Raw genomic sequence first — 14,656 nt, forward strand, 5'->3', positions numbered from 1 at the left:
AAAACAAACCTGACGGTAAAATGTGCTCACCAAACTGTGACCCAGGCGTACGTTCATTTTGGAGTCAGGGGAAATCATCGACACAGACGGTGAAGTGGTGAATTGAAGTCTGCAGATACATACTGATGTCTCTGACACTAAAGATCAAACTTTATTGACAGATCCACGTCATCAGAATCATTCAAACTGATGGTTTTATTTAGGCTCATGTAGTGAGCCGTTTCCGATAAGCAACTTTCATTATGAAAATATATAAACATAAAATAAAAATAAAAATAAAAGTCCTTCCTATATTTCATCAGCGCCGTCTCACCTTCATTATCCCAGACGACCTCAGAGGACCGGACGTGTACACTAATGTAATCACTGATGTAGAGTTAAACATTAGACTAACACAGAGACCACAGAGCCTCCAGTTTTCATTCATATATTTAAATATCGAGCATTTATCATCAAGTGTGGTTTTTAGTTTTAATAAAGATGACTGCGTTAAGACGCACAGAGACACGGCGGGGGCTTCACACGTTTCACCTCCTCGTTTCTCAGCACGTCTTCATCAGCTGCACGTATTTATTCAGTAAATAATTAAAGTGTGGACATTAAGTCAATGTTAAGAATTACATTCTTTGAGTCATTCAAGCGACCAATAAATCTGTACATCAGGTTCCTCAATAAAGCTTGTAAGGTGTTAACTCCTGCATTCACAAATAGCTCACCTGCACTCCTCCATCTTGGCTTTTTAAGATCCTAAAACAATCATTGTAAGCAACCTGAAGTCTGTGCATACTTGATTTTTTGAACTTACCCCATAAGGGGGCAGTATACAGGGGAGTGCAATATGCTCTAAAGAGACATATCTTTACATGATCAGAACATATTGGCCTGGGCATATAATGTACCACACTGTCTAAACATGTCGTCAGCGTCAGACATTTGATCTGTTGTAAAGTGTCCGAGGTATTTGGCTTTATAACAAACACAAAGTTCTTCCCCAGAAAGATAAAACTGTGGAAAGTGGAGGTCCTTATCTCCCTTTGCCCTACATATCATCACACTGCTCTTATCTGAGTTATATTGCACATCATGTTAACAGCTGCTGAAAGCCAGCACTACTGGGAGAGAAAATGGTCAAATCATCCGCATACATTAGATGGTTTATCACAGTGTTGCCAATCATACAGCCCGTTCTACAGCCGTTCAGCTGTTCAGATAAACCGTTCATATACAGGTTGAAGAGGGCTGGTGACAGTAGCCCCCCTTGTTGAACTCCATTACCAACCCTGAAGGGACCAGAGACACGACTGCCCCATCTGACTTGTATACTCTGGTTAGCATACCAGTATGCAAGTATTCTTATAATGCTAGCAGGTACACCCTTTGGATTTAATTTTTTGAATAGCTTCTGGTGATTGACTCTATCAAATACCTTAGAGGCATCAATAACGACAATTAGAACAGATACACAACTCAGTGCCATGCTTCTGTTTGAAACCAAACTGATTGTCTCTAGTGTTAATATAATCACCCAATCGATCTAAAAGAATACTCTCCAGAACTTTGGAAATCACACTTTCCAGTGCGATTGGTCTATAATTGTCCATGCTCCCAATCTTACCTGCTTTGTTCTAAATGACAGGCACAAGAGTTACAGCCAACATGGAGTCGAGCATCAGCCCATGTGTCATAAAGCCAGTGAAACACATGACAAGTAGAGCGGCCTCTTTGGGGCTCGCAAACTTCAGGTGCTCTGCAGTGATCTGATCTGAGCCACTTACTTTATTTACAGATAATTGTTCAATAGCTTCAGATACCTCAATGGTTGATTCCTACTGCGTCCCTGTTGGCAACATTACCCACTTTATATGGGTCACTTTTAACACAATGAAATAAAGCCGAGTAATTCTGTTTCCACAATTCAGCGATGTTATCAGCTCCAGAGACTCCCTCAATGTATTGCTCCTGTTTAGAGTTCTCACCTCCTTCCAAAATTCAATCCCATTCTTATTTAGCAGCTTTTCAGCCGTAGAGTCTGCTCTCATCATTTCTTCATTTTTGGATATATAACGAACTGCATATTTATACCTTAAAGAGAGAGTAAGCTTTTTATAATCCAGGACTGTGTGGGTCGGCCTTCCTGAACCCAAGCTTTAAATGCCTCCTTAGCTTCTGCATGATGAGCAGCTACATGCTTTCTCCAACCTGACTTGGTGTTAGAATTTAGCCTTTTAGAATAATTATGATATGACCTGCTGGCCTCATACACAGCTCCAACAATATCATTGTACACAGAGATCTTTACGGTGAGAAATGTCATTACAGTTTCCATCAGAACACATAATTGCACCTCTCGGTAAACATACACCACTAAGAAGGATATCAGTTTTCCCATAGTATGATAAGATGTCTTCATTGGTGAGTTTAGCCCAATCCAGTTTCGCTTTAGTGTTTGTAGTATTACTGACCTCATTCATCATCTCAGGTAGATTTTCAACATCAAGAGACATTTCAAATGGTACATGATCAGACATTGATTTCTCATATAAGATTTCCATGGAATGCAGAATCTCATGGGCATCAGCAGTGCTAATACAATGATCAAGCCATGATGTTGTGTGCCAGGCCTCACTTATGTAAGAGTAACTGTCTGCCGGTAAAAGCATTTGGCTGGATAATAAAAGTCTGTTATCATCACAAAACTGTGACATATGTTTAGCAAATATTGACCTTCTATCTGAAATATCAGCATTCATATCACCAACCACAAAAACACTACCAGACTGATTGTCATGAATAAATGAGTTCATAAATGCAAGACTGTTCAAGTATACATCCTTATTTGCCTGACACTCATAAGGTGTGTATACATTCAAAATAGTGAACACTTTGTTATCAATCTTCAATTTATTTATTTTTTCACAATTTTGCAGCAAGTCTTCAACAACTGTACGTCGAGCCCTGTCTCCAGCGCTATTGCCAATGCGCAGCCCCGACAGTTACATGATATAACTCGCATTAGAGATTAAGTGGACGGCCGCAGCAGCAGTGGGCACACTTGCACCCAGCACGGGCATAGCTGTGCGGGATCCAATGGCTTCCGCCTTCCTAGGCTCATAGTCAGGTGACATTCTTGTTTCATATCTGGGAACTATGTGTTTAGCGCCCTCTGCAGACTTATCCTGGCACTACTCCTTCACACTTGCACCTCGTGATCTGAACCTTTGCCCACGTTTAGTTTAGGCATGTGTGTTATAAAATGGCGATCAGCAGAGGAGGTGAACTTTAATGACCTGTTAGTAGTTAATTCTGCTTTAAATTAAAAGTCTCACACCATCTTTTTACAGCCCACATCGTTCCTGTCCATTTTTTATTCATATTTTTTTTTACTGTTATTTGACCAGGAATATTTGAGTCGACTGAAAAAGTTTCACAGAAAAAAAACAAGCATTACAAACATTAAAATTAAACTCTAAATAAGAACCATCAAGTATAACATATGGAATTTGGTAGTTTTATTGATTTTATAGTGCGTGAAAGGCAGACACATGCAGAAATATGTTTATGTTATTCTGAGAATTATCATTTATCATTATTATTATAATAGAGTCACTAATTCACCTAACACTCATGTCTTTAGTCTATGGGAGGAAAACTGGAGCACCCAGAGAAAACCTCAATGCGCACGGGGAGAACATGAAAAACTCCGCACAGAAAGACCGGCCGAGGATTCAAACCAGGACCCTTCTGTGGGGCCACAGCGCTAACCGCTGCACCGCCGTGCTATCTGTTAGTGTTATTAATGACGAGGGGAACGAGAGGAAAGAAGGGAGGAAGGTGGAGCGAGGGGTTGGATGATAGGATGAAGAGAGGATGGTTATGAATGAGGAGGAGGAGGATGGAGTGAGAGAGAGGAAGAAGCTACTGTTGCCCGACCTTAGCGGAGCTACAAGGAGCTTTTTCCTCATCTCTTTTCTTCCAGAACCTCCAGGAACTTCTGTTCCTCGTCTTCTCCTCCTTGTCTTTCTTCTTCTGTTCTTCCTTCTCTCTTTGTTTCCATTCCTTCTCTTCTTGTTCCTTTTGTTGCTCTTGCTCCGTCTTCCCTTTAATGGTTTTGGACCAGAAGCCTCTCTTCTTCTTATTATTCTTTTTGGTGAGACGGAGCTCGAGTTCTTTCTGCTCTTTCTCCAGCTTTTTGATTCTGGCCATCAGGGTCTTTTCTTTGTTGACCTGTTCTTTGTTTTCCATCTCCACCTCCTGAACTCTAGGGATCAAGCTGTGTTCTTCATCAGCCTGTTTTTCATCGTTCATCTCCAGCACCTCGATTCTGGTTGTCAAAGTCTCCTTTGTCTTGTCAAGGACTTTGTTCCCCTTCTCCAACTCTTTGAGTCTGGCAGACGAGATCTGCTCTTCCCTGACCAGCTCCTGATTCTCTTTCTCCATCTCTTTGACACTGGTAGACAATTTCTGGTTCTCCTCTACCAGCTCTGATTTCTCCTGCTCTGCCTCGTTGATTCTGGACATCCACATCTTTTCTTTCTCCTCCATCTCCTTCTCCTTTGTGAACTTCTCCTGCAGAGCCTTGTAATTTTCCTCCTGAGGATCGTTTTGGAAGGATTCATTTTCTCTCCCCCTGAGCTGGGCGGAGGTCTCCAAGAGTTTCTGAGAGAGACCCTCCTTCTCCTTCCTGAGAGTTAGGATAAAGTTGTCTCTCTGCTGGACCTGCTGCTTTGCGAGGTCCAACCTCATCTGGGTGTCCTTGTGCAGAGAAGCGCTCTTATGGCTCTCCAGAGATGCCTTAAACAGCTGATCTCTGAGCTCAGAGTTGATCTTCCTCTCTGCCTCCAGTTGTGCCTCCTTCTTCTCCATCTGCTCCTTGTCGAAGCTCTTGGCAGCCTCCATCTGATCGTCCTTCAACTTGAGGCTGGTGTTGAGGCGGGCGATCTCCAGCTCTTGTTTGGAGATGGTCTGGATGATCCTCTGAAGTTCGTCCTTGAAACCATTTTTCCTGATGTCCATGAGGTCCTGCAGCCGGTTGACTCTGTAACGTCCATTGTGAACCTTATGGCACAGATACAGCCTTTCTTTTGCCCAGGACTCAGTGTCACTGATCATCGTATCATGGAGGTTCCCGATCTCGCTGTGAGCATCTTGAAGGGCGTCTTTCAGGTAATGGACCTCATCAGGAGAATACTGAGCGCCCTGAGGGGCAGCAGATGCAGCCTTGTTTCCAGGTTCTGGTCTTGAATCCATGGCGCTTTCTTTATCAGACTTTTGAGACTAATTTAGTCTGGAGCAGTCTGTCGCAGACTTGAAGTTGTCTTTTTTTCAGACTGAATTAGTCGATCGCAGGCTGCAGTAGATTCAAGTTGTCTTTAGCAGAGTGTTTAAAATGCTCTCTGTAGTTAATACTGTTGTAGATCCTTCTGGAGTAGTGAACTCTTCTTGTCTCTGTGGTTAGTAGAGGTGAATGTGTTTCTCACTGAGCCTTGATGTCTCATTACTCCTTTTAAAGGGAACAGCAGAGTTCTATAATCCTGCAAACATCAAAGCATCAAGGCAGCCCAACATTCCACTGTTCTTACCTTCTGATTGGCTCTGATGCTGGAACATTCTGAAAGAGGGCAGGGCTTCCAGGCAGCATATTTTCATCATGTTTGTTTTCAAAAAAGGAATCTGACAGAAACAAAGTAAAGCATTATTTCAAGTAACAGGTAACACAATACCTGAAAGCTTAGGCCCCGTGTCCACCTGGAGGATTTTCCGGGGAGGGAAACGTTGGCTGTGCGCTCGGGAGCGTTTGCATGAAGCGTTCGTGCACTGAGAAGAAAAGTGCTGCACGTCCGTCCTGTCTCCATGACAACAGTTTGTTGACAACGGCCACTGCTCCATTACTTTTTTACTGCATGTTTTATATTTGAGATTGTTTTTTTTACCCCAGCAGACACGGAGCAAAGAGGATATGATCTGTGGGTCGCTATAATACGTATAATACTTTCTGAAAAGTTGAAAGATTTTCAACTTGAGCGCTCGGAGCAGCCGCACAAAAACGACAGAGCGCTTCTCTACCTGTTGAAAACAACTGAAAAAAAGACGTTGGCGCTCAGAAAAGGCGTTAGGTGGACACGGGGCCTAACAACATTTATACATTGGGCACGGTTTTTACAGTGCCCGAGCTCGCTTGCTCCGCCCTGTGTTCACATTAGCAACATCGTGCTGTACCCGAGTACACCTGGGTGTGTGTACAGTCCGATACAGCAGGAGGCAGTATGCACACTGTAGTAGACCAGCCGATATTAGCATATCAAGTATCGGCTAATTTGATCGCAGATATGTGCCGGTAATACGCGATGTATTCTCCAGTCTCCAGCTGTTTGGAGAACAACACGCATCATCACTCTCCAGAGGGTCAAGCGCTGACACCGTACATGCACTTTTACTTTCCAGTCAACCATTTTGCCTACGTTATATTGGGTATCTTTTCCACCAGTGTTTGATGACTGCATTTGAGGTATCAACAAAATTAATATTTTTTATCGTTCCTGTCTATTTTTTATTCATATTTTTTTTTACTGTTATTTGACCAGGAATATTTGAGTCCTGGTCACGACTGAAAAAGTTTCACAGAAAAAAAACAAGCATTACAAGCATTAAAATTAAACTCTAAATAAGAACCATCAAGTATAACATATGGAATTTGGTAGTTTTATTGATTTTATAGTGCGTGAAAGGCAGACACATGCAGAAATATGTTTATGTTATTCTGAGAATTATCATTTATCATTATTATTATAATAGAGTCACTAATTCACCTAACACTCATGTCTTTAGTCTATGGGAGGAAAACTGGAGCACCCAGAGAAAACCTCAATGCGCACGGGGAGAACATGAAAAACTCCGCACAGAAAGACCGGCCGAGGATTCAAACCAGGACCCTTCTGTGGGGCCACAGCGCTAACCGCTGCACCGCCGTGCCATCTGTTAGTGTTATTAATGACGAGGGGAACGAGAGGAAAGAAGGGAGGAAGGTGGAGCGAGGGGTTGGATGATAGGATGAAGAGAGGATGGTTATGAATGAGGAGGAGGAGGATGGAGTGAGAGAGAGGAAGAAGCTACTGTTGCCCGACCTTAGCGGAGCTACAAGGAGCTTTTTCCTCATCTCTTTTCTTCCAGAACCTCCAGGAACTTCTGTTCCTCGTCTTCTCCTCCTTGTCTTTCTTCTTCTGTTCTTCCTTCTCTCTTTGTTTCCATTCCTTCTCTTCTTGTTCCTTTTGTTGCTCTTGCTCCGTCTTCCCTTTAATGGTTTTGGACCAGAAGCCTCTCTTCTTATTATTATTCTTTTTGGTGAGACGGAGCTCGAGTTCTTTCTGCTCTTTCTCCAGCTTTTTGATTCTGGCCATCAGGGTCTTTTCTTTGTCGACCTGTTCTTTGTTTTCCATCTCCACCTCCTGAACTCTAGGGATCAAGCTGTGTTCTTCATCAGCCTGTTTTTCATCGTTCATCTCCAGCACCTCGATTCTGGTTGTCAAAGTCTCCTTTGTCTTGTCAAGGACTTTGTTCCCCTTCTCCAACTCTTTGAGTCTGGCAGACGAGATCTGCTCTTCCCTGACCAGCTCCTGATTCTCTTTCTCCATCTCTTTGACACTGGTAGACAATTTCTGGTTCTCCTCTACCAGCTCTGATTTCTCCTGCTCTGCCTCGTTGATTCTGGACATCCACATCTTTTCTTTCTCCTCCATCTCCTTCTCCTTTGTGAACTTCTCCTGCAGAGCCTTGTAATTTTCCTCCTGAGGATCGTTTTGGAAGGATTCATTTTCTCTCCCCCTGAGCTGGGCGGAGGTCTCCAAGAGTTTCTGAGAGAGACCCTCCTTCTCCTTCCTGAGAGTTAGGATAAAGTTGTCTCTCTGCTGGACCTGCTGCTTTGCGAGGTCCAACCTCATCTGGGTGTCCTTGTGCAGAGAAGCGCTCTTATGGCTCTCCAGAGATGCCTTAAACAGCTGATCTCTGAGCTCAGAGTTGATCTTCCTCTCTGCCTCCAGTTGTGCCTCCTTCTTCTCCATCTGCTCCTTGTCGAAGCTCTTGGCAGCCTCCATCTGATCGTCCTTCAACTTGAGGCTGGTGTTGAGGCGGGCGATCTCCAGCTCTTGTTTGGAGATGGTCTGGATGATCCTCTGAAGTTCGTCCTTGAAACCATTTTTCCTGATGTCCATGAGGTCCTGCAGCCGGTTGACTCTGTAACGTCCATTGTGAACCTTATGGCACAGATACAGCCTTTCTTTTGCCCAGGACTCAGTGTCACTGATCATCGTATCATGGAGGTTCCCGATCTCGCTGTGAGCATCTTGAAGGGCGTCTTTCAGGTAATGGACCTCATCAGGAGAATACTGAGCGCCCTGAGGGGCAGCAGATGCAGCCTTGTTTCCAGGTTCTGGTCTTGAATCCATGGCGCTTTCTTTATCAGACTTTTGAGACTAATTTAGTCTGGAGCAGTCTGTCGCAGACTTGAAGTTGTCTTTTTTTCAGACTGAATTAGTCGATCGCAGGCTGCAGTAGATTCAAGTTGTCTTTAGCAGAGTGTTTAAAATGCTCTCTGTAGTTAATACTGTTGTAGATCCTTCTGGAGTAGTGAACTCTTCTTGTCTCTGTGGTTAGTAGAGGTGAATGTGTTTCTCACTGAGCCTTGATGTCTCATTACTCCTTTTAAAGGGAACAGCAGAGTTCTATAATCCTGCAAACATCAAAGCATCAAGGCAGCCCAACATTCCACTGTTCTTACCTTCTGATTGGCTCTGATGCTGGAACATTCTGAAAGAGGGCAGGGCTTCCAGGCAGCATATTTTCATCATGTTTGTTTTCAAAAAAGGAATCTGACAGAAACAAAGTAAAGCATTATTTCAAGTAACAGGTAACACAATACCTGAAAGCTTAGGCCCCGTGTCCACCTGGAGGATTTTCCGGGGAGGGAAACGTTGGCTGTGCGCTCGGGAGCGTTTGCATGAAGCGTTCGTGCACTGAGAAGAAAAGTGCTGCACGTCCGTCCTGTCTCCATGACAACAGTTTGTTGACAACGGCCACTGCTCCATTACTTTTTTACTGCATGTTTTATATTTGAGATTGTTTTTTTTACCCCAGCAGACACGGAGCAAAGAGGATATGATCTGTGGGTCGCTATAATACGGGGAATATCATACATTTGGAAAAGAGCGCCGGTGACGTCAACAGCGCCTTTCTGAAAAGTTGAAAGATTTTCAACTTGAGCGCTCGGAGCAGCCGCACAAAAACGACAGAGCGCTTCTCTACCTGTTGAAAACAACTGAAAAAAAGACGTTGGCGCTCAGAAAAGGCGTTAGGTGGACACGGGGCCTAACAACATTTATACATTGGGCACGGTTTTTACAGTGCCCGAGCTCGCTTGCTCCGCCCTGTGTTCACATTAGCAACATCGTGCTGTACCCGAGTACACCTGGGTGTGTGTACAGTCCGATACAGCAGGAGGCAGTATGCACACTGTAGTTGGTTTCCCGACCGATTTATCGACCAGCCGATATTAGCATATCAAGTATCGGCTAATTTGATCGCAGATATGTGCCGGTAATACGCGATGTATTCTCCAGTCTCCAGCTGTTTGGAGAACAAACCCATATCGGTCCCTACCCTCAATGAAACCCCTTATTACTTTTTTTTTCCCAACACAAAGACGACACATCAAATATTGAAACTGAGAAATTAAAATATGTTTGAAGAATTATACGCCCATTCTGAATTTGTTGCCAATAACACATATCACACACGCTTGTACAAATCATGACATTCTGTTACTCTTTACATTTTTACACAGCCTTGTGTTTTATAATGTCATCTCTCGAGCTGGAAGTCGTGACTCACTCAAACACTCAAACAGCCTCTACAGGGAGAAATATTCAGCTCAACATCCGAACACCGACGCCAAAAACATTTGATTGCCTTTGAGTGTTTGTGGAAGTCACAGTTTTTATGTTTTTTCTTGTTCTTAATTTTCTGTTTCCACTAAGTGATTTTGATCTCCTGTTCAGTCTCTCTCACCTCCTAAACTCCCCTCGTTCGCCCTTTGTATTTTCTCAGTCTTTTCAAAGAAGCTGAAGCTGCAGCCCCTCCTCCATCAGCGTTTACAGAGTGTCTGTGTGTGTGTGTGTGTGTGTTTGTGTGTGTGTGTGTGTGTGTGTTTGTGTGTGTGTATGATTTACATTACTGAAAAAAACCAACCAACCCCCTTACACAAAGCCCACACACACACACACTGCACGCTCTTCCACTCAAACATCCCTATCTCATTATCTCTCTCTCTCTCTCTCTCTCTTGTTCTCTGTCTCTCTCTCTCTCTCTCGTGTGTGTGTGTGTGTGTGTGTGTGTGTGTGTGTGTGTGTGTGTTTGCCGATGCGTCGCGATGTGTCCGCTGCTGAGCAGGTGTTCAGTTCAGTCATTCAGAGCCGGAGCTCCACACTGAGGAGCAGACAGACACCGGGCGCTCTCTCTCGTTCTCACACTCAGGACCGAGCATCTTCAGTGGGGGGGGGCTGCCGGAGTCTGTGCCCCCTTCCCCCTCTTGATGATGATCCAGAGCTCTGGAGAGCCGGAGGCAGCCAAGAGGCATCAGACAGAGAGGTTTTAATCCAGCCGAGGAGACTCACACGCTGGGATAGATCTGCTGCTGACCCGCCTGTTGGACCTCCTGCGGGTCTTTCACCTTCCAGTCTTTGTGATTCAAATCGGCAGAAACAGGAACACAGATTCTACAATCATTTGCACATTTTAAACGTACTTCGACAGCTTTGGAGCAACTTTTTTTTGTCTGATTACGATCCCACAAGTGTCCCCTCTGCTCGTCTCTTTGGATTTTTGCTTCTGGTGCAGGATTTTGGACCAGTACAGGAGAGAGACTGGGATCCAGTTGAAATCAAACTGGACTGTTTGAGTCCATCGGGAGGTCAGACTGAGTCCTTCAGTCTCTGTTTCTCTTCCCGGAAAAGGAGAATGAATTTGATTCTTTGTTTGAATAAAACAATGTGAATCAAACTCTTCTGAGATCGATCGTCTCACAGTCGTGATCTAACAGCAGCGGTTGTTACCGTGACGATGCTGTGGACAGTTTGACACGACGGAGCGAGGATGCAGAAGAAGAAAGTCTGACTGAAAACGTTGTTTTTTTAATTCTGAGTGTTTGATGTTCGGACTCTGGGCGCAGGAAGAAAGGTGGGCGGAAGGCGTGAGAACTTTTCCGAACTGTGGTTGTTCTCTCAGATCTCGTTCTGCTCGTTCTGGTGAGATTTCACCTGGAAACACCTGCAGACCACTTTCTCTCTCCTCAGCTACCGCTGGGGATTTCTATCAGCGGTGGATATTTTGTCTACAGGCGCTTATCCATCCTTCTCTTCCCCTGTGTGTGTGTGTGTGTGTGTGTGTGTGTGTGTGTGTGTGTGTGTGTGTGTGTGTGTGTGTGTGTGTGTGTGTGTGTGTGTGTGTCAGGTCAGACTATAATCTCTCTCGGTTGGCTCAGACGTGGACTCACAGGCCGGCAGGAGATGCTCTGATCAGAGACTTGAAGCCCCTGTTTTACACGGGAATCCCTCGATCCTCACTGAGTCTGGACAGGTGAGGACACACACACACACACACACACACACACACACACACACACACACACACACACACACACACACACACACACACACACACACACACACACACACTAAAAGCATCGTTGAATGAAATAAGTGTCTGATTTTTTTACAGGAAAAACCCACATTTCTCTTTAGCGTCCCGGTTCTGAGTCTTCTCCTGGTTCTGATCACATTCAGGATCTGGTGTTGACCTGGACTCACAGAAACCTGGTTCTTCATCTCGATCATCCTGGTTTATGGTTACTGCGTCTTATCTGTGCAGGCGCCTGCACGGCGGCAGCGATTTAGAAATCTGAGAAGAAGGAGACCGCCGTCTGTGGTTGTGATGTTTGGTGACGTATCAAAGTTTCTTCGGCTCTTTCCAAACGTCACCTGACTCGCTCTGATCTACGTGTTGGTAAACCGGCGGCCTGCTCACCACAAACTTGAACTTGTCGATGCGTTCTTCCATCTAATCTTCACATGATAGTTAAACCTTTCACCACCCAAAGAGTGAACTCAGTTTTCTTCATCGCTACAGAAGAAGCGATTTTGTTGATGCCGCCATGTTTGTTTTTTGCTGAGGTGGCGCCTGCGCAGGTTGTCATCAGCTGTCAGAAAACGGGGTAAGGCGTGTACATGCCACAGCATCACGTTTTCTGAGTTCAGAGTTATCCAGGTAGCAAAATCAGGTTTCTCAACACCGGGATGCGGGCTCATCCTGGTTTGTGAAACAGGAAACGTGGATACTTCACTGTAAACGTGCTCTTAGACTGCGTCACTGAGTGACGTGTTGGAGTCTGTGGCTCCTCACAGCTCAGATATTCACTTTCATCAAGAAGTGAAAATCCTTTTGCTGAATTATAAGGAAATAAAAAAAAGTTTTATACAGACTAAAGAGGGATTAAAGTCAACTACAGCTCCCAGGGTGCATTGCAGTTACACACAGTCACTCACTGAGCTTTGTAGAATCCTGATTAAAAAAAACCTTGAGAAGCTCAAGTGATCCACTAACGCCGTCTTTTTCCCCCCGCTGGCGGCGCCCATTTTCAATACGAATCCAAAATCTGTTTAGCGCCCGCAAAACACCGTCTGCATCAGCTGTTTTTAATATGTTGAAAAATGCTCATTTTTAGTGACACCACCGCACTCGTCAGAGTCACGTCTACCTCACAGACCATTCAGAGTCAAGAAGGGGGCGGGACTTCTGCTATCAGCTTTGTCAACAACAACGGCGTTGGAGAAATGTACTCGTCTTTACGAGGGAGCGGTTCTCCGGTGTAGAGCGTCTGCTGATGTCGGGACGCCGTTCATCTTCATTATTTTCATGTTTCTTGTAGAGAGTTCAAGCAGAGCACCTAATGGTCACTCTCGAAGGAAGCAGGAGTTAACGGTCGTAACCTAGCAACAATAAGCGCCAGATTTTACTTTATGTAAACACGGCTCTGACAACAACACAGCCAGCGGGACTCGAGCTTCTCCCTCATTGTAGACAGTCATGACTCAGAGACACATTTACACAGGACAGACTTTATGATTTATTGATGTGGAACATGTCGATCATTCTTCCTTTAGCTCGAGTATCAAAACATTTCTAAGACTGTTGAGATTTGAAGTCAGATTTGTTCATGGATCCATAAAAGGTTTTGTCTTCATGTTGTTTGTGTTCGGGGTTTATTATGAGCTGTAACAGTCAATAAAATGGAGGCGGCAGCTTTACGTCCCTGAGGATGATTATATATCAGAGTCAGCTGTTTCTACAGCGCTCTGTTCTGACGCCTCGTGTGTATTCACTGAACGGCACAATTAAAAAAGCAATTTGTTCTTTTTAATCATTTAAGTCTCTCGTTCTCTCGTTAGTCAGTAAACACAGGCCGTGTGTGTGTGTGTGTGTGTGTGTGTGTGTGTATACATGTAGGTGGGGGGAGGGGAGGGGGCTGGATCATCATGTTTCAACGATTGATATTTGGATCAATTTGTAGAAGTAAAGATTTTCTCACGCTCGCTCATCCTTAGCGTGTTACCTTCCAGTCAGAGAGCAGAGGCGGCAATTCAGGTTAAAACATTAAAGGAGCTCAACTGCACACCTGCACTGGGTAAATTCTGATTCTGTTTCCCAGGCCTCCAAAGTATTGTTGCCACTCTGATCCGTCCTGAAAAATCGTTTTAACCATCCGATGTGAAGCTAAGTCACACAGCGACTTATTTTTGTCCCTAAACACATTTGATATCAGGACAACAGGCCGCTTCAGTCTCGAGCCCTGATTTTCAAAAATTAGAAAGGTATCGTGTAAATGAACATCATTACTGTACGGCAGGTAGCAAGTTTGTTCCCATGGTTACTGCTGACCAATCAGAAAAGGAAGAATATTTAGAAGAAAAAACAATCGTTCTGCTTGAGCGCTGAAATTAATAAAGTTAAAGCTGCTAATTAATTATCATCACTAGTTTGGATCAGTGTCCGAGCAGGATAAAAGAGTTGTTCACATTTCATGAAAGGCCATCGACTGTGATGAGTGCAGAGAGAGAGCCAATCAGCCGCAGCGTTGAATTCCTGCCCGTCTGAGAGCAGAACAATCAGCTGAAGCAGCAATCATCGTCATCTTCAGAGTCCAACAATGAGACGCTGCAGGTGTGTTTCATTCAGAAACTGCACGCTGTTGAGAAGTGATTCACGGCAAGAGCTATAACACAAAGAAGATAATGTGTGTGTGTGTGTGTGTGTGTGTGTGTGTGTGTGTGTGTGTGTGTGTGTGTGTGTGTGTGTGTGTGTGTGTGTGTGTGTGTGTGTGTGTCTGTCTGTGTGTGTGTGTGTGTGTGTGTGTGTGTGTGTGTGTGTCTCTGTGGGCTGCATGTGTTTTCACAGTCAGAATAAAGAAATGTAGAAAATTGATCTTGAAGCTGCAGTTCCTCCAGTGTCCACTAGAGTCTGTCTCCTGCAGTGAGTCAGTCCCCATAGAGCCCCATGTTAAAATGTCTAACTTTACAGCTGCAGTTCCTCCAGTGTCCACTAGAGTTTCTCTCTC

At 44.4% G+C, this 14,656-nt stretch overlaps 2 protein-coding genes across 2 annotated transcripts in view; one reads left to right on the forward strand and one right to left on the reverse strand.

Moving 5' to 3' along the window:
* The window catches only part of LOC136177319 (ankyrin repeat and fibronectin type-III domain-containing protein 1-like), a 55,435-nt gene extending 43,728 nt beyond the window's left edge, over positions 1-11,707 (forward strand). The window contains exon 7 of the mRNA XM_065950048.1: positions 11,497-11,707. Within this exon, the coding sequence (XP_065806120.1) occupies positions 11,497-11,626 (130 nt within the window). The 3' untranslated portion in view covers positions 11,627-11,707. The remainder of the gene's footprint in view (positions 1-11,496) is intronic.
* On the reverse strand, positions 3,346-5,940 carry LOC136177317 (golgin subfamily A member 6-like protein 1). Its single transcript, XM_065949991.1, has one exon. It carries the CDS (start codon positions 5,245-5,247, stop codon positions 3,916-3,918), a length of 1,332 nt encoding a protein of 443 aa, XP_065806063.1. The 5' UTR covers positions 5,248-5,940; the 3' UTR covers positions 3,346-3,915.
* Positions 11,708-14,656: the final 2,949 nt, after the last annotated feature.

Source organism: Labrus bergylta, chromosome 21, assembly GCF_963930695.1.
Source record: "Labrus bergylta chromosome 21, fLabBer1.1, whole genome shotgun sequence".
NCBI lineage: Eukaryota > Metazoa > Chordata > Actinopteri > Labriformes > Labridae > Labrus > Labrus bergylta.